The 20,933-nt window shown below is 35.1% G+C and overlaps 1 protein-coding gene and 1 long non-coding RNA gene across 3 annotated transcripts in view; one reads left to right on the forward strand and one right to left on the reverse strand.

Annotated features, from left to right (window-relative positions):
- LOC138175786 (uncharacterized) overlaps nt 1-12,222 on the forward strand; it is a 42,545-nt gene extending 30,323 nt beyond the window's left edge. For both annotated transcript variants that reach the window (XR_011172088.1, XR_011172089.1), the window contains exon 6: nt 12,132-12,222. This is a non-coding gene — a long non-coding RNA (uncharacterized lncRNA). The remainder of the gene's footprint in view (nt 1-12,131) is intronic.
- The window catches only part of LOC138175785 (transcription factor SOX-5), a 503,395-nt gene that overhangs the window by 150,707 nt on the left and 331,755 nt on the right, over nt 1-20,933 (reverse strand). Inside the window, exon 8 of the mRNA XM_069106265.1 lies at nt 11,610-11,730. Coding sequence (XP_068962366.1) covers nt 11,610-11,730 — 121 coding nt within the window. The remainder of the gene's footprint in view (nt 1-11,609; nt 11,731-20,933) is intronic.

Here is a 20,933-nt window from a genome sequence, read left to right on the forward strand (position 1 = left end):
AGCAACTTCTCTGCAATTTCAGTCTTAGAAAGTTGTGCTGGGAAATTCACATTTTATATATACCTAATTCTCTGTTCCAACTGTCTTTTGGGTTGACAGAAATGGCCCCAGCTGGATACTGGGCTTTTTCCTTTAGGCTTAGTAGGGTGCCACACTGACACAAACACATGTCCTGCCCCAGGTCCCTCTATTCCTCATTTTTCTGGATGAACTATATTGCCTCACAGAGTTTTGTCATATTGCTGTCCTAGACCAAGCAAAATTTGGCTTGGTGGATTTTCATCAGGGTGGTGGGGGGTGGGTAGAGCTGAATTCTGTTGAAAGTTCATGGGTTAATTTGTACAATCCTGCTTCTAAAGTGTTGTGAGTAGTGGAAGACTGGGTGTTGAGTGAGGGCTTTAGGGGTTAGGGATTATCCTTCTTTGCTATTAGTTCATTTAGTTGTTAGCTCCTTACAATATCTGCTGTCCTAAACAGTAGACCCAGATGAAATTGTTTTGTTTATTGCACATATTCTTATTCTGGAGAGGTTTGAGTGGTTATGAGGCTCAGAGAAAATGTCTAGTCCTCCACTGTATTGGTCATGTGACCTGGAAATGTCAAAACACTCAAAGAACAGAATATTCCACTAGAATGGAAATGGCAATACTATAACCAAACAAAAGCAATGGATACAGCATCAACAACTTCCCAAAATGATTGCTTTCTCATTTCTACAACATCTTGGTAAGAATGTTTGTTGTACACTGATAGAATAATCTCAATGAAAGCAAGAGAATAGGCAGGTGATTTTTTTTCTGGTGGGGGGAGTGATTCTATACAACAGTCCACACAACTGATGGAAATGCAGAAACAATGTAAAAATTCAAGGAATTTTTTATTCATGCAGATAGCATTTGATTCCAGATCTATTGTTAGTTTCTTTAAAAAAAAATTCAATTGGTAGAATAAAATGCAACCTTGCAGGCTCTGCAAACTAGACTACTTCCTTTCATATGTTAAGGTTATTCAATTATCATCTCAATGCTGATGACTCAAATATACTTGAACTATAACTCTGCTGACCTCCAGTCTTAGGTCTGTAACTACCTATTGGAATTCTTGAAGTGGATATCCCATAGACATCTTAAGCTTAACATGTCCAAAACAACTTACTATCTTTCCTCCCAAACTCCCTACTCTTCCAAACTTGCCAGTTACTTTTGAGGGTACCACTATCCTCCAGGCTTCGACTCCTCTCTCATTCATCATAACCAATTTGTTGCCAAGGGTCTATCACTGTTACCTTTATAACTTCTCTCACAAAATGCTTTGTAGCTTCTCTTTCATGTCACTGCCACCACACTAGCAAAGGCTCTGACCACCTTGTGCCTCAACTATTACAATAGCCTGCTACAAGGCTTTCCCCTCTCTAGTCTGTCCTCCACTAAACTGTCAATCCCCTGCCACCCAATCAATACATTCTATTGGCTCCCTATCATGTCTAGGACTAAAGATAAAATCTGTTCAACACTCTAAATTGCCCTCCCCAATTCTTTCCAGTCTTCTTATACTGTATTCCCCACTCCACCTGCCTTGTACCCCTAATTCAGTGACATTGTCCTTTTTATTGTTAAACAAGAAACTCCTCCAGACTGGGCGTTTTCACTTGCTGTCTGGAATGTTCTCCCTCCTAATCTCCACCTACTGGATTCCCTCAATACTCAACTAAAATTCCATTTACTATAGGAAATCAATACTCTTTAATTCTAATGCCTGTTCTTTGTTGATAATTTCCAGTTTATTTTGCAGATAGCTATTAAAAAATACATAATAATTTGTATATATTGTCTCTCCCTATAGACTGTGAGCTCTTGGAGAGTAGAGACTATCTTTTTAACTTTTATTGTATCTCCTGTGCTTAATGCAATGCCTGGGGCCATAGTAGATGCTTAATAAGTGTTTATTGACTGACTATTAACAACAATCCAAGTTTTAAGATGGAAGGTATATGTTCATGTAAGGAGGTGGCTAGTGATAGAAAATTTCATGCAAAGAACAGAAGGATTCTCTCTCAGTATCAAATGTTTCTTCTCAGTCCTCATCCTTCTTGAACTTTCTCCAGCATTTGACACTACTGACCCCCTATCTCTTCTCTAGGTTTTTAATATCCTGCTCTCTGTTGATTCTCCTCCCCCTGATTGGGCTGCTCCTTACTTCTGTGCTGTATCATGATTCATGGACCATCTCCAACTGTGGGTGTACCCCAAGGCTTCATCCTACAAACTCTTTTCTCTTTTTACCCTCTCTCTTAGCAATCTCACTAAGTTTCACTGGATCACCTCTATGCAGCTGACTCGCAGTTTTATAAATCCAAATCTGGTTTCCTTTTTGAACTGGTGTTTCAAACTCACAAAACTTATCTTATTTCCCACAAGCCAATCCTCTTCCAGTCATCCCTTTTTCTATCAAGGACACTAACATCCTTGTCGTCAACTCATTAGACAAACTCAGTCATTTTTGATTCAATGAATTTATAGGCAGGTGATACTCTATTCATTATAATCTGAAATGCTACGAAGTCTTTACATTACTGTTAAAAACAGAGATAGCAAAATATATGCTAGGCAGGCAACCTAGTAAATTGCTTTATCTATCTTTTAATCTATTTATGAAACAAAGAGTCACCATTTCATGTTTCTGCCAGTGATGTTTTATAATAAACCACAAAATACTAGTTCCTGAAGAATTAAATTTACATAACACCCAAAATGCAATGCATTGTAGGCATGATTAGGTTGAAATACATGACCAATAAAAAAATTGTATAAAGAGGTATAAAGGGTGCCATTTGAGAGATATATGACCTACAAAGACAGATGATTGGTCTTATGGCAAGAGGGAGGAAATAACTCTCTGATGCATAACTCATGTGTTCTAATATCTATATAATGTCAAAAGTTCTGAGAGAAGGTCTACAGCATACTAGGTGGCTTACCCTTCTTGAAGAAATTGCAGAAGATCTCAGATAAAATCTTCATAGGATGAGAAAGCATACATAGATTACAATCTTATCATTGCCTGGCATGTACTCATGTTAATAAGATTTTAGGACCACTGAACTATCAAAACACACCCACTTCAGCAGGCACTGCAAAAAGAAGATGAATTGGGCCCAGATTGATGTGCAGAAACTAGACTGGATTATAATAGGAAATTACTAAGTACTTTCAATGATTCTTTTTTTTTTTTTTTTTTGCTTTTTGGAGGGCAATTGGGGTTAAGTAACTTGCCCAGGGTTATATGGCTAGTTTTTTGTGTGTGTGTGTGTGTGTGGGTGTGTGGGTGTTAAGTGTCTGCAGTCAGAACTGAACTCAGGTCCTCCTGACTCCAGGGCCAGCGCTTTACTCACTGCGCCACTTAGACACCCCACTTTCAATGATTCTAAGATGCATATATATGTATATGTATATAAATATGTAAAAATAGATAGACTCAATATCTATGTGTATATTGCCTATTTTTGGAACACTTGTTACAAATTTATACTCTATATGGCTATAAACTACACCACTCTTAAAAGAATCAGAATTATAAACTACCCAAATAACTGTAAAAATATAAGGGAGGTGATAGCACAAAAAAAGACACAAATGAGCAGAAAAATAGTTGAATAGGTGATATAGTGAGGAACAAAAGATAGACCGAGACAGTCTGCCATTGGTCATGTTGCATTGCCTTTCTGGCTTCTGACTCTTTCCAGATTTCACCACCATTTCCCAGTGGAAATACCTTTTCCTTCCACCTCCCCCCCCCCTTTCATCTCCCTTTTATGTGTTGTTTTTCCCCATTAGAATGTAAGTGCCTTGAGAGCAGGCAGTGAGTTTGATGGAGAGGTTGGGATCTTCACTAGAAGAGGATTCAGCCACGTCAGTATAATCATGGATACATCTAAGTATCTATGTATGTAATTTAAATATGCAGGTTTTTTTCTCCAGTGAGAGAAGTTGTGTTGTAAAAATTATTTCAAATCACAATTTTCAAGTATCTGAACACATCATATTAACTTCCATGTACTTGAGACTTTAAGATTTACAAAGTAATTTTCTCACAACAACCCTATAAATGTAGTGATCATTATTCCCGTTTTTCACCTGAATAGATTGAAGCACAAAGAGGTTAACTGATTTTCCATGATTATGTGTCCAGTTAGTGACAGAACTTGCAGTTACACCTACATCTTCTCTTTCAAATCCATTGTTGTTTCCAATACATGACAGGGATGTCTCTTACAAAGGCTGTGTCTATATTAAGACTATCTGATTTTTACTATTTAGATTGAATGGAGAAATCAAATAACCACCATCAGTCTGACTGATTTATCTTCTTTTATTCAGTTTTCTGAATTGACTAATTTGACCAGTTGTTTTGCTGGGACTATAGAAAAAATCTTAGTCTGATGGCAAATTAATTCTCAATTTTCTCTCCTTATTTTATATTTAAAATCTTAACTTCCATAACATCCTCATTACTAGATTATTTCATCGACTATTGTGCTTGTGCTGACTCAGATCAGCTCAGAAGAGCTGACTGTTAAATTTTTCAGCCTGAGAATTTACACCTCAGAAGTTGAAAAACAACTCAGGGCTTGATTTATTGTTTTGTTGATTGTCTAGTCCTAAGAAAAAGTGATGGAGAAAATTTTAATAATGCATTTTAACTTCAAAGTATATTGTGTGTACAGTCTCCCTCCCTACCACCAAAGAGCTGGTTATTAAACATTTACCAGCACACTTCTGATTTCAACCTTATTGCTTAGCTAGCCTAAAAATATTTTTAGGTTAAAAGCACTATGTGATTTTATTCTGAGATATATGAATGTAATATGAAATTAAAATAAAGTCCTGGGAATAAAATATTAATGTTATCATGTCAATTATATTCAGATTGTTTGTTTTGCAGGCCCTATCATATTTCTATTAAAGTGTTCTAATATTATTGAATGATTTTCATTCTAGTATGGCCAGTGGTTATAATTACACTTTGCTTTCATCATCCACAGTTGATGAGCCATTAGCCTTGGAGGAGAAAGAGAGTGGAGTTGTTGATTTGTTTCTGTTTATTAACTGGTTCATGTTTTGGTAGCTTGGAGTCTAGTCCTTGAATCCATGCATACCAATTTTTAGAATAAGAGTGCTATCACCCATAAAAGAAGGTAGCATTTAGGTAAAGAGGTAGTTAGTAGATAACCATAAAGGTTGACATTACCCCATTAGTGCCCTCTGGGATTGATGATGACCAAGGTAAGCATGTGCTTGACAATACTTGGTTCTTATTATTGTAAAGAAGCAGATGAGAAATCATACTATACTGCTAACTCTAGTAAGAAAGAAAGAATAATTTTATTTTTGTTCATTTTCTGTTACTAGCCCATTTTCCATGTCTGTATTACCTAAGAGGATGAGTTTAAAGTACTACTTTTATGTGATATAAAATGATCTTAATGTGAGTCTAAAATATAATTTTATTGCAATACTTTTTATGGAATTTATTGACTTTTCAATAATTTCTGATTATAGACAGAAACTTTGGACCAAACCATTAATCTTGTCCTATATGCCATGCTATAGAATACAAAAGAAGTCAAATCAAATCAACCACCATTTATTAGGTGTTTACTATGTGCCAGGTATAACGATAAGTGCTAGACAAAATGAAAACCAAACCAAAACTTGTCAGTCCTTCATACTTAACAAATCTGCAAGCACATAGAAAACTTTAAAATAACGAGGCAAAATCATTTCTCTTCTCTTGAATTTCTTTCAGCTATAAAGTTCCCATCACAAAGGTAGACCACAATCATTTCCATAGAGTCTATCTACATCAATATTGAAATAGCAATAGAAAATAGAAAGACAAACATTCTCCTTAATGCTAAGGGCATGGTTTTATCATTTCTAACTAGGAATGACCTTAAGAATTCTTATATGATCAAAGACACCTATTGGCTTATTGTTGCTAAAAAAAAATAGCTTCAAATAATCATATTATATTTGAAAATACAGTTGGCAACATTTTTAAAATACTTAAATGGACTATGTTAAATAACTCCATTTAACAGCTGAATTTATTCAGAACCTTGGAGCATAATTTGCAACTAACTCATTTTCTTGAGTTCATCAGGATGCAGTCCTACTCAGAATCACACACAGTGTTGAAAGGAACCATTCCAAGATTGTTTAATTGTTGCAGAAATCTATTGGTAACACCTACCCTCTAAGTTTTTTTTCAAGGCAAAATAATCTCTTCCATTCTCTATGATACAGAATTCTATGATTGTAACAGAATATTTGTCAAATATTTGAACATATTGATAAAAAAACTCATTTAAATATCTTTCTCTAGGAAAAAAAAATGTGTTCATATCCTCATGGCCCACATCTGTGCAAAAGTAGTATGATCTTCCATTTAGGCAAAAAATGAATGTCAAATTCCAAGTTTTTCTTTCTTCATTCTTTTTTTTCCCTTGATATTTTATCTCCCTATCTTGACCAAGATGAAAATGGAGTGGTCACCCACAAACCCAATCCTACTTCTGATTGGCACAGAAGCTTTGCTTTATGTATGCCAACATCACTTCACATGGTGGCACCCACATGGGGAATGCAAAGGACCTGCTTCTGTGGTCCCCTGTGACATGGATGGGAGCAGGCTTTTCCAATAGGTGCACAGCTGGAACAAACTATATCTTTAAAACTACCAGATTATGACACTGACTCTTTCCTGTTGTTCCCAAAGGGGTTATCCTGTTCACACATGGCGCAGGTACCACAAACTGAACCAGGTAAAGGGAAAGACAACTTTCCACTCCTTTTTCTGAGACCCTACAAATCCCAAGAAATGGGATTTAGATTTTGTTCTGGTCTGGGTTTTCATTTTTTAACTTTTTGTCCATTTCATTTCTAGGTGCACGATTAAAATATAAACAAAACCTTGATCCTTACCAGATGTAGATGAGCGGCGGCAATCCTGGAGACCAAATAGTTCAACTGTCTTAACAAGGGAGATCTGAGAAATCAAAGTACCCGAGTCTTCGACTTGGTACTTGGTAGCACTCTTCTAAATAGGAACTAGGCTAAGCAGTGAACTGAATCCCCCTCCCTATTGAATGAGATGATATTTTTAAAGTGTTTAGCACAGTGTCTGGCATATAGTGTTTTATAAATGCTTATTACATTCCCTTTACCCCTATCACAAAGTAGTGTTGGGGCGATTATTCTCCCTCTCCCAGGTATTGCAGGGTATGTTAATATACTTGTTCTTACTATACCATTGACATGTATATTCATTTGTAAAAGCTAATCTGTTAAGCAATAAAACTGAATTAGGGTTTAGGTGACCCCTAAAACTGAGTAAATGAGTCAATGGGGGTTAGAGCCAGTGGCAAAAAGACTAGATACCCCAAATTCCTTTAAGGTAGTTATGTCAAATTAAAATAGAAACAGGAGCCACTGAACTGTACATGAGGATCTCTGTAGGCCATATGTTGATTTAGAAAACTACATATGACCGTCACCTATGTTCTATTGTATTTTTATTTATTTTGTTAAATTGTTCCTGATTAGATTTTAATTTGGTTTGATCTGTACTTGGGAGCATTATAGACTGGGGTATATGTTAGACATTTCTGCCTTAAGGGAAGTGGAGAACCTGGAGGGAATGGTAAAATGTAACATATCTGGTCTTCAGGGCATGGGGGCCAGTGTAGTCGCTAAAAGTTTAAGACATAATATTTAAGAAAGCTAGCCTAGTGGCCATTATCCAGATTTTAAAAATTGAAGTTATATGTTATTATATTCTCAGAAAGCTATACGGTATACCTGGATAATACTATCTTAATTTCCTGTAGACATGCCTTCTCTGAGTTCAGATTTAATCTTATGCCTATTGTTTATATGAGGGTTGGTTTAAGCAATATCCCCTCAGAATACATTTCTATACCTTTTGAAAAATCATAGATGAAGACATTGGCTATAATGTTATCCTGTGTCTCCCAAGTAACAACCTATGTATTTTTTTCTCTAGAATTCTTTTTTAGGTGGGAGTCTAGGTAGTGCAGTGAATAGAGCACCGGCCCTGGAGTCAGGAGGACCTGGGTTCGGATCGGGTCTCAGACACTTTACACAAAAACCAGCCATGTGACCTTGTACAAGTCACTTAACCCCAATTGCCCTCCAAAAAACAACCCCCCCCAAAAAAAGAATTGATTTCTAGAATAGTATCTACCCCTATTCATATTCTTCTTATCACACAAAAACAATACAACATATTTCCATAGGTGCCTCTGAACTTAATTCAATTCCTAGATATAGAAAGGAATGTAATCTAATTACCTAATGCATCTATTTTTCCTGCATCCTTCTTTTAACTTATTTTTGTCCTTCAATTTTTTTTGTTAATTGTCCAGGTTGTATGTGCCTTAACTTTAGAGGACATTTCAAATCCTTTTTGGAAGCAGGTGGGGTATACATCATAAATATAAATATTTATGCATTTGAAATACTAACATTACTTTAGTTTGTTTTGCTTCTTAACCTGTTTCTCCCCTTGGGGTGATTCCAAGATTTCTTTATACTTCTAAAAAGATGAACATATTATATTATGAAAGAATATGGGAGGAACAAAAGAAATAGAAAAATTGATCATTATAATAATGACATTTATATTATACTTTTCTAATATAACATAACAACCTATAACATAGGTAGGAGTCAGAAATCTTATTATCCCCGTTTTATAGGAGAGAAAAGTGAATCTCAGCATTGTTAAGTGACCTCCCCCCCAGTCATACAAATAATGACACAAATGGGACTTGAGCCTGTCTCTTTACTTGTATATCAATGCTTTTAATCTTCCATATTCTTCCCTACTTCGATTTTGATTAAAAGCATGATTAAACTATGGATACTATGGATAAAGTATAGATACAGTTTCTCCTTGTCAAAAGCTCGACAATGACATTAAAAATTCTGTTGGTGTCACTTATACTGAAAACCAGTAACTATTACCACTAATTAAAGCAATTATCAAAAGGAAATTCTACACATCTTGCATAAGATCTGGTATAAAATCGAATAGATTACCATTTATCATTTTATTTTTCCCCATCCCATTCCTTATGTATAATGTAATTAAAGAGAATTCTTGACTACTTTTCACTTCAGCTCAGCTTCTCATTCAAACTAAGTTAGATGTGCCAGGGAATCAACAAGGGCAGAGCTTCCTTTTTCTACTGGCTTCTGCTCAGTTCTAGACTTTGGCATGCTATTAGTACCTAGCTTGCCAGGAGCAGCAGAGACTTTATTCTGTTTGATTTCCAAGGTTACAAAAAAGACGGTATATTACTTGAAAATTTAAGTACTGAAGGTACCATATGAACATCATATGCTTAACATACTAACAATTTTTAGGCAGAGAAAAAAAAGCCACACTGCATCGATGCAGAACAAATTAAATCTGTCTAATGGGAATGCAGTAGAAGTGTTCTTGACCTTTTCCAGGCCTCTTGTTATGGCAGTGTTCCTATTTGGTGCGGGTTTTCTCCTTAGGGTAGTATTCTATAATGGGATTTAGTTCTTTTCTTTAGAAAAGAAAACCACTGGAAGAACCAAATGAGTCTGCATGCAGATATTGCTACTGCCCACTGACATGACTGATGGTTTAGACAATGATATCATAGTTACCAAAACACAATGGGTAAAAAAAATCATTATTAAAAATAAATAGAAAATAGAAAAATATTTTAAAATTGCCTTTTATAAAATAACAGAATAGAAATTGCATTTATGGGGAGGAAAAGGGTAGAGGAGAAGAGTGAGGTTCAGATTTGTAATTTCACCTTGGTGGGGAATTCCCCCTATGGACTTCCTCTACAAGTCCAGATCAGCAATTCCTTGATAATAGATAGTTTTAGAAAGTTGCCTGGGGCAACTGCTAATGCAGAGAAAAGGCTCATCCTTAGGTCTCTGAGGTTTCACCTTAAACCCTCTATCTATTTCCTTTAGTTTTGTAATACTTTATTACAGAAAAATTAGGGGATTTATAAACTGATTAGTAGTTCTGTGTGCAGATTTTAATGTTAGACAAATTTAGAGATAAGCATAATTCAAACTAGATTTGAGAACACTAGAAAAAAGTCATGAGAAAACATAATCACACAGGCACACATCTAACTTGTATATCACTAGCAGTACTAAAATTCACTAACTCCAAAATGATTTGTTAATTTTTCTCTGACACCTACACTGTATTTCTTTGAAGTGATAGGAATACAGAAACAGAAACATAGTGACATTATGAAAACCAGAAAAATATCATTCTTACAAAAATACTAGAAAGCTTTTGAAGAACATGAAGAAATAAGTAGGAGACATGGAAATACAGAAACATTGACTGATAGGAATCTTCATCGATGCCAAATTTGAAATTGGTATTGACCTGAATTCTACATAAATGAAGACTGATAGAATGGGTCCACCAGTCTTTACCATCTGCCCAGATGTTATGTTCACCAGGCTCCAGAGTATTGCAATTTGACCAACCATTTCACCCCAAGTACTCTTAGGTTTTGTCTTTCACCCTTTGCTATGCATTAAGGACCACCAGGCTTTTCCTTTTCATTTGCAGCTAAACCTTCCAATATGTGTTATTTCTCCTAATTAGAATGTGAGCACCTTGAAAGCAGGGACTGTCTTGCTTTTCACTTTGTGTGTCTAGCACTTTATATGGTGATTGATATATAGTAACCATTTAATAAATGCTTTTCATGCAGTCATTCTCCTTGCCAAAGCCAAGACCCCTATTCCATTCTAGAAGTCATAAACAACCCTTGCTTTAAAAACAGATAGCAGAATGATAAGGCAACAACTTATTCCCATATGTGAGTTCATTTTACTAGAATTTCTTGAACACTTTTTAATTCTAAATTTTAGAGTGGTATATGTCTCATATCTATTTTTACAAGCATTCTGCAATTATCAGTTAGCATCATTATAAATGCATCACATTTCTATGCTCTTCTGACTAGTCATCATATTTGAGTGAAATTAAATTCAAGTTCATCAATTTGGCCACATTTTAAAATTTGAATTATGCATTTTGATCTAGCAAGGCATGTATTCTAAGTATCTAATTTTGATGTCATTATTTCAAGTTTTAGAACTATATTTTCCCCAAACTAACCAGAATATACAACTTAGATTTTGCTAAAAATATAGATTATATAGCATATGCATATATTGTGCAGTATATATGTGGAGACATATTTCAATCTTTAAATAAAAATTTCAAAACCATTAATACTTTGAAAATATACTGATAATGAGTTTTAGTTGAACAATCACAGAGAGGTATGAAAGTAAATAACACAGTATTAATCCACCTTTCAATAAAACATATGCCATTTATGCTCAACTTAATATTAAGTTAAATCCCTTTCCACACCCTCTGAGTATAGTCTTTCTAAAATAAATGTGATATATCTGTGAGCTCACTTCTTGGTGGGGCATTAATAGCAAATGGCGTGAACCCACCCTCCGCCCACTCCCAAATGGAAAATCAACAGTACTTACTACATCCTGCCTTGTAGCTGAAGCCTGGAGGAAGGAGGAATCCTTGCTGGGCAGCTGCTGCCAGTGTTCGCTGGTCTGGAGGGAATACTGGAATCATTAATGGAGGCAGCTGACCTTGAACCTGCTGAACATGAGAAAACGAATCAAAGGGAGAATTCTTTTTTCCTTTAAGGAAAATGAAGGTGTTTAGTCCATTGACTACATTGGGGCTTTTAATTTGAGCTGCAAACTATGGAATCACCTTAATTATAGAATAATAGGAAATGAGACTTAGAAGTGACTTTAGAAGCCACTTAGTTAAATCTCCCACCAAATCCAGGAATCCCGTCTACAGGGTGCTTGGTATATGGTCATCTGACTTCTACTTGTACATATCCAAAGGTTTCACTCCTTTGCAAAGCAGCCTGTCTACCGTTGTAATGCCCTAATTACTTAAAAAGATTTTCCTTTGCTGAGGTAAGAAAGGGTTATCTTCCTTTCTATGAAAAAAAAAAAGTTTAATTATCTTGTTATCTCTTCCAGTGCCCAGTATAGTGTTCTGCATATGGCGAACATTTAATAAATGACTATTGAATGAAAAAATCAATTACTTGGTTCTAGTTCCTCTTTCTGAAGTAACACAGGGTGAGTATAATTTTTCTTCCAAATCATAGCCCTACATGTAGTGGGGACGGTTGTCATGTGGGGACAGTTGTCATGTCAACACTTAGTCTTCTCTTTTCCAAGTTAAACAACCCAACTCTTTTTCATATGACATGTTGCAGACTTCCAAACACCTCACCATCCTTATTGTCTGTCTCTGGATGTAGTTTAGTCAACATCTTTCTTAAAATGTGTCATTCTTAAACAGTACCCAGTCTGAAAAATACTGAGTGGGGGAGGTATTAAAGCTTCTTCTGAAATCAGACTTCTCTGAATGCCATGTAAAACTGCATGCCCTAACTGTATCAAAAATACATGTCTGCATTTTAAATATATGTACATAAGTGTACACATAAATATATATGTACATATATAATTTGTTTAAGCTTGCTTATTTTCAGTTAATCAATGCTAAAAATTATCTGCCTTTAGTAAGAAACAGAGAAGCTATTTTAAAACACATTGAAACAGTGTAAATGATTTTCTTATATATCTAGAAAAATTCAATACACATATAATCATTGGTGATTCATCAGAATAATTTGCATTACATTCAGTAAGTCTGCAGAGCTCCCCCTTTTCTCAAATCTTAGCTAACATTCAATTTTCAAATAAGTAAGCACAATAAAATTAAATCTCCTTCAAAACTTCTTGTTAAGACAAAATATACATTTAAAATCTTTTCAGCCAAAGAAAGGTTATGGTTGGTTTTCTTAATGTAGTTAGGGATGGAGTTAAAGGGGAAAGGTATTTCCTCTGATGTTAGAAAAATTCAAAATGAATTAGAGAAGACCTTTCTTTCACTTAAAAAATTCATAATATAGTCATTTTTTAGCATTAAAACATAGTATTTATAATTCTTCTAGAGATGAACGGTATATAATCTTTGCACTTTAGAAACCTACTATATAACACAGTATGCAGCAATATAAATGTACATGTAAAAAATTAAAATTTTTATGAGTAAATAGAATTCACATTTTCTTATTTTTCTGTTATGAAATATTTTAGTTTTCTTCTTAGAAAGTGGGTCTGAAGAGGGAAAGGTAAAGATTATCACCTTGCCTTCCAGTTAGAAAATTGCACTGAGACTAAATTTACAAATCTTCAGCTAACAGGAGGCAATTTTAATTCAGCTTGAAACAATTAAAAATAGTTAAAGCTAAAACTTTTGCAAACTTTTCTAAAGCATTTAGTCTTTTGAGTGCTATAGCATTCATTCACACACCATCCATGGGGATCAGCTCACCCACAGCTGAAATTCAGCCACCTTCGGTAGGGAACATGGCAGCTGTTTAAAAGCACATAGCAACATTACACAGCCGTTTCAGGCAGAAAATGAAGAATATAATATCCAAATGAGATCACAAAGGGAGTTTAGGTAGGCAATATATAATTACCCAAACTGGAGCTAAGCCAGGATCAGGATACTAACTCCCCATATTAGAAGAAAAGTGTCATGGGATCTTCAATGACCACTAATGATCTGTTATTTCATATTTAATGGAAAAGGTAAGGCACATATATCAATTGGCTGACTCATTCTTAGAAAAAAAATGGTATTAAAATTAAGTAGAAAAGCAATTTCCCTTCCAATCAATCTACTAGAATAGTTGAGGAAATCTCATTGAGAAAGTATTTATATAGCAATAGAAGCATATAAAAATGAAGTGATATCGTTTTCAAATTTACTGCTTAAAATTTGATCCACACCTCTCACTTCCCACCAGACATTTTCTGCTTGTCCCACCTCCTGCTTTATTTGATTCAAGACAAAGACAAAGTAGCCATATTCTTTCAGAACAAAAATGAACAGCCATGTGGATTTTTACATAGTACTCTTCTTCGGCAAAGAGCCACAGAACTTTTTAAAAAATCGTTTCCAAGGATGAAAGTGACTTTGCCAAGCAAAGTGGCTTCAAAACAGGACTCAAAAATACTAATAGAAAGACAGATGGTTCTACTAAGAGCTTGGCTGCCAAAAAAAAAAAAAAGGAGAAAAAAAGCAGAAAAAAGGAATGATGTTATTGAAGCTGACTGCAAAGTTCTCTGATGACTGCGAATACTTTTGTCCCATTGCAAGTGCTAACTCTGCCTTCAGGGCTGATAGAGCTAAAATACCAGCCTCCCCACATTCTACCTCCCTGTGCTCTCTCCCCTCCAAAATAAAACCTGTCAGTGCCAAAGCCCACAATCCAGCAAAATCCTACACTTGATTCTGACTGACTGCTCAACAGAAGCAAAATATTGCACGGAAGGACTCCCATTTCGGAATAGACTCAGAAGGAAAATTACCCTTTTTTCCTTCAAAACTGTCTGTCATATTTTCTTTTTCTAATTCCCCTTTTCCTCCTCCCTGCCACAAAAGGGCCCCTGGGCCCTATGAGTTCAGACGATATAAACTCAATTTGTATAAAGGGGGGAGGAAGAAGTAGCACTGCAGAGACATGAGAATAGTTTGCAAGGATTTAAAATAATCCAGTCAAAACACAGTGCAATTTTCCTTCCAAACTACTACTACAATAATATCTCCACTTTATTTCCTTCAGGGCAACTGTCATTTCTTTTTAACTAGATTGCTACCAGATATAATAGAAACTGAAATATTATATGGTCACTGACTCTTCCTTTATATGGCTCATTTCACTACTGCATCTTAACTTTTACATGATGTGTTTGTTAGCATTGTTGCTAGGATATAACCATTTAAAAATGATATAGAATTAAGTCTTCCTTTTCAATTTTAAAGCGATGAAGTATATTTTAAATTCTATATACAATTGATTTACACATTTCCCCAATAAATATGCTGTTCTTTAAAAATGAATGATTCATGTATATCTGGCATTTTCTTATCCAACATACTTTTCTAATAAGTAGAATTCAATTTGTCTAATTTCAACCAACACAATAATGAAAAAAAAAATAACTATATTAAAATTCAGTGACGTTTGTTTACTGTAATTCAGTGTAATCTCTATGTTCTAAGATGATAGGATAATTATTTAGGGTGACAAGACAGGGTGACTGTTTACCAAGAGAATAATTGTTGGGGAACAGACAGATGTTTTCTTTGCTAAGGGAAACTAAAATCTTTGGGGGTATTACACCAGTCATAAATAGCACCTGTTTTTGAGAGTACTTAGCTGCAAAACATTCCCTGAAGGATAACAAGGGTATTGATCATAATCTCTGAAGCTTGAGGCATGACTTTGTGATTGAGATTTCTTTAATTTCTTGCACATAAAACTTGAACAAAATTTTTTTATCACAAATTCATATTTTTCCATAAATATATGTGATTTTGTTTTCTGTCTTTTTTAAATAATAAAATATCTTGATACATGCATGTGCTATTTCCTACTCATACAATTGCTTTTTTTCTTTGCTGGCAAAAATTCACATTGTTTTATGTCACATGGTACTATGTCAGTTAGAAATAAGCAGAGGAAAAATAGGACACAAAATATACTGGGCAAGGTGAAATATACTGCAGATACTCAGTCTTAGGGATGAATTATCCAAATAATTTCATTACAAAATCCACTTCTAAATGGTTTTCCCATGTACCATATTATTGTTTTGAGGTTCCATTCATTAGTTCATTCATTATATAATATTGTGGAACATTGTATACTTCAAATGTCTAAAATATCTGCAAATATACCTACAAAATATCCTCAGGAATTATATGAATTCAACACGTCTAGATAACTCAGTGGATAGAGCACTGGGCATGGAGTCAGGAAGACCTGAGTTCAAATCCAGCCTCAGACACTTACAAACTGTGTGAGCCTGGGCAAGCCACTTTACCTATGTTTGCCCTAATCTATTTGAGAAGAAAATGACAAAGCACTCCAGTATCTTTGCCAAGAAAATCCCATGGACAGTATGGTCCATGGGGTCATGAAGAGTTGGACACCACTGAATGACAACAAATGAAATACTTTTAACAGAAATAAAGGGAGTCTTACACGACTACAGGGACATTAATTGTTCAAGATTGGACTGTGCTAATATAACCATAAAAAGGGCAACACTAAATTAATTTACAGATTTAGTTCTGTACTCATCCAACTACCAAGAGCTTATTTGTTTTAAACTAAGGAAAATAATAACAAAATAAATCTGGAAGAACAAGAGGTCAAGAATCTTAATGGAAATAATGCTAAAAAAATAAAATAGGAATGAAATGGAGTAGCAGTACCAGTTCTCAAACTATAATCATATTTCAAAACAGTAGTCATCAAAACTATTTGGAAATTTAAAAAAAAATAGAAAAGTTGATTGATGGAACCAATTAGGTAAATACAAACAAACAAACAAAAAACAAGCCCAGAAGCAATTAAATGTAGTATCACAGTATTAAAACCAAGATCCTCAAAGACTAGGGTAAGGACTCCCTATTTTAAAAAAGCTTCTAGGAAAACAGGAAAGTAGTCTAGAGCAACATCTGACACCACATACCATAACAAAATCCTAGTGGGATATATGATCTAAATATACAAAGTCATATCATAATGTTAAAAAAAAAAGACATCCAGAAAAGAAAGACAGTAGATACCTTGCTTTCATGAATTATATGCAATTATGAATGTTTGCTACATCTAGATAGAATAATTCTTATATAAATGGGGATAGGGATGATACTAAAATATTCTGTCTGTTGATATAAAATGGATAATATTAATTGTATAAAATTGCAAAATTTTGCGTAAGGAAAATGAATGAAGTGGTGGCTAGGTGGAGCAGTAAGTAAAGCACCAGCCCCGGAGTCGGGAGGACCTGAGTTCGATTCCGGCCTCAGACACTTACCACAAAAAAAACTAGCCGTGTAACCTTGGGCAAGTTACTTAAACCCAATTGCCCCTCAAAAGGGAAAAAAAAAAAGAAAATGAATGGTGCTAGAATCAGAAGGAAAATAAATATATGGAGAAATTTTCACAGCATCTTCATCTGATAGTTCTATTATGCAAGATAAAGAATTTATGTGTGTGTATCTCTTTGTATGTATGTATCTATACCATCCTTCTAATTAATATGTAGTCAAAGGATAAAAACAAGCAATTTTCAAATGAAGAAATACAAGCTTTCAATAACAGTATGAAGATTTTATACAAATCACTAATAATGAGACAAATTTAAAAAAAAACAACAATCACCTCTTAATATTATATGTAAGGCCCATTAAATTGGCAAAAATTAAAAAGGAAGAAAATAATAATTGTTGGAGAAATTGTGACCAAGATAGGTATACTAATACGCTACTGATAGAGTTATAAATTAGTAGAACAATTCTGGAAAATAATTTGAAATGATAAATTTTGAATTTGAATTTGAAAATATAAAGTTGCTGAACTGTACATACACCTTGACCTATTAAATTATTATTAGGTATATGTACCAAGAAAGTTATCGCCATACCCAACCACAGGCTAATACAACAATCAAGGAATGAGGTGATGAGACCCTTCACTAAAGGTGGGGCAGTATCAGAGGAGAGGGTGGTATTGGAGAGATACTGCAAAGGTAAAATTTGACAGGCCTTGGCAGCTTGAGTATGGAAGGTAAAAGATAGTGAGGGTTCTAGGATGGTTCCTAGGTTGCAAGCCTGAGATGATGGGAGGACGATGTTGCCCTCTACAGTAATAGGGAAGGTGGGAGGGTGATTGTGTTTAGGAGCAAAGATAATGAGTTCTCTCATATTGAGTTTAAGATGTCTACTGGACATCCCATTAGAGATATCTGAAAGGGAGTTGGAAATTTGAGATTAGAAATAAACTGAGAGATTGGGGCAGGAAAGGTAACTTTGAGAATTACCACTGTAGTGATTGTAATTAAATCCATGAGAGCTGCTGAAATCAAGCAAAGTAGTATAAAGGGAGAAGGGAAAAGGGAACCCTGGAACCTGAAGGACACCTGTAGTTAGAGGGTGTGATATGGAGGAGGATCCAGCAATGGAGACAGAGAAGAAGAGGTCAGAGAGGTAGAGGAGAACCAGGAGAGAGTGGTGCTTCAAAAACCTAGAGAAGAGAGCATCAAGGTAGAGTGATCAGCAATGTCAAAGCCTGCAGAGAAGTGAAAGAGAATGATCGGGAAAAGGCCATTGTATCCGGCAACTAAGAGATCATTTGTAACTTTGGAGTGAGCAGTCTTGGTGGGGTGATAAAGTCAGAAGTCAGATTGGAAGGTGTTAAGATGAGAGTGAGAAGAGAAAAAGTGGAGGCATCTATTACAGATAGCTATTTTGAGGAATTTGGGTACAAAAGGCACAAAAGATATAGGACAATGGTTGGAAGGGATAGAAGGATCAAGTGAGGTGTTTGGTTTTATTTTAGGATAGGGGAGACATGGGTATGTCTGTATGCAGTAGGAAAGAATTCATTAGAAAGGGGGATATTAAAAATAAGTGAAAGAGTGGGAGAGAGGGCGAAATCTAATGGAAGAGATGAGATGGAATGGTATCACTTGAGCAGGTAATGGGGTTAGCCTTATTAAAAAGTAAGGTCTTTTGTCATGTGAAACAAGGTAAGGAAATAAAAAGTAGCAGAAGGCACCTGAGTGATAGGAAATGAAGAGGGAGAAAGATGGCCTTCATAGTCAAAGGCATCTATTTTCTCTGTAAAGGTTGAGGCAGGGTTCTCAACTGAGTAAAAGGAGAGAAGTGGATCCATGGGAAGTTTGAAGATGGATGAAAAAGTTCAGAAGAATTGCTGTGGAGAGGGTGATAGCTGATTAGGAGATATAGTAAGATTGCCTAGCAGCAGTAAAGGCACAATTAAGGTTATCTAACATAAATTTGTAGCTGACTCAGTTGCATGATTTTCTCCATCTTCATTAATCAGGATATATATAGCTGAGAAGGTAACAAATTGCAAGAGTAATCCAAGGCTGAGACATAATCTAATAAGGGTATAGCATGAAAAGGGGAAAAGGGATTCAAGAGAGCAGGACAGGGTAGAGATAAACTGGTTCACCAGAGAGTTGAGATGGTAAGAAGTGAAGACCATGGCTAGTGCAGCAGAAATAGCCTGGGAGAGAATTGAAGGCTCAGGGAACTGAAAGTCACAGTACAGGAAGACAGGGATTTACTAGATCCCCAGAATGAGACATAAATTCTTAAATATGGTCAATATGTTGATTTTTTTTTGCTTACTTATACATATGTATTACAAAGGACAGTTTTTGCTTGGAGAGAGTTGATAAGAAACATTAGTGGGTCATAGATGACATGAAATAGTATCAGCAAGATATTAAAAGAAAAAACCACTGAAGAGAACAAAAATAGAGCAATTTTACAATTCCCTTGTTAGATTTACAATTATTAGCTGTGTGACCCTGGGCAAGTTACTGAAATCTCTGTTTACCTCAGTTTCCTCATTTGTAAAATGGGAATAATAATAGCATCTACCTACCAGGCTTGTTGTCAGGATCAAATGAGATAATTGTAAAGCATTAGTACCTTGACACACAATAAGTGTTATATAAATGTTAACTTTCATTATGATTACTATTAGATAACATTTCTTTTAAAAAAGCATATTACATGTTTGTAGTTTCTAATAAAATCCTTTCCTATTTTGAAATATTTTTGCATATTAAAGATGGTTAAGTTAATGATTAAAAAAAGAAAATTAAAAACAAATGTCTCAGATATCCCAGAGGTATCTCAAAATCAAAATGTTAAAAATAGAACTCATCTTTCCTATCAACTTCACCCTCTTATTAACTTCCTTATTTCTGTTGGTGGTCCACCATTATTTATACCTTTCACTCATATTCATAAACCTGGATTCATATTAGACTCAGACTCATAGTATATTAGAGTTAGAAGGGACCTCAAACCGTCACCTAGTCAATATATGAAAAGAATCCCTCCTCTAATATAATAAAAGTGGATATACAGATTCTGGTTGCTGATTTCCACTGCAGAGAAACTCATTACATCCTCAAGCAACCCATTTCACTTATAGATATCCCGAATTATTAAGAAGTTTTTCCTAAGATGAAGGCTAAATTTGTTTCTTTAAAAGTTCTACCCGTTCCTCCTGGTTCTTCCCTCTGGTGCTAAACAAATCTAATTCCTCTTCAAATGACAGCCATTCAAATACATGAAGTCAGCTCCAATTTTCCCTTTCCCCCCAGTATTCTTCAGGATAAACATCCCCAGTTCATTCCTTTCCTTTAACCATTCCTCATATAACGTGTATTCAAGGTCTTTCTCTATTTTAGTTGCCCTTCTCTGAATGATCTCCAGTTTATTAAAGCCTTTCCTAACCATGGCATTCAAAACTGACCACAATACTATAGAAACAGTGTGACAAAGACATAGCACAGTGGGGCTATCACGTCTATATTCATGTAAGCCAAGCATTTCTTACTGTACTTTAATATACTGTTGGTTTCTTTGGCAGCCACATCACTCTTAGCTTGCAGGAGGATTTGATCTGAATTTTGAAGGAAGTCCTAGGAATCCAGGAGATGAAATTGAGTGCATTCCAAGTATGAGGGATAGCCAACAATGAGGTACAAAACCAAGAAATGTAGTGTTATGTACCAGGAAAAGCAAACAGGCCAAGACTGCTGGACTGTATAGTAAGTGGAACCAAGTAAAGTGTTAGAAAACTGGAAAGTTAGGAAGGGATTAGTCCTTTAACAGCCAAACAGAATTATTTTATTCTC

The sequence above is a fragment of the Petaurus breviceps genome, unplaced genomic scaffold, assembly GCF_028583685.1.
Source record: "Petaurus breviceps papuanus isolate PSGF00001 unplaced genomic scaffold, PetGlider_PUasm1.0 79, whole genome shotgun sequence".
In the NCBI taxonomy this organism is placed as follows: Eukaryota; Metazoa; Chordata; class Mammalia; order Diprotodontia; family Petauridae; genus Petaurus; species Petaurus breviceps.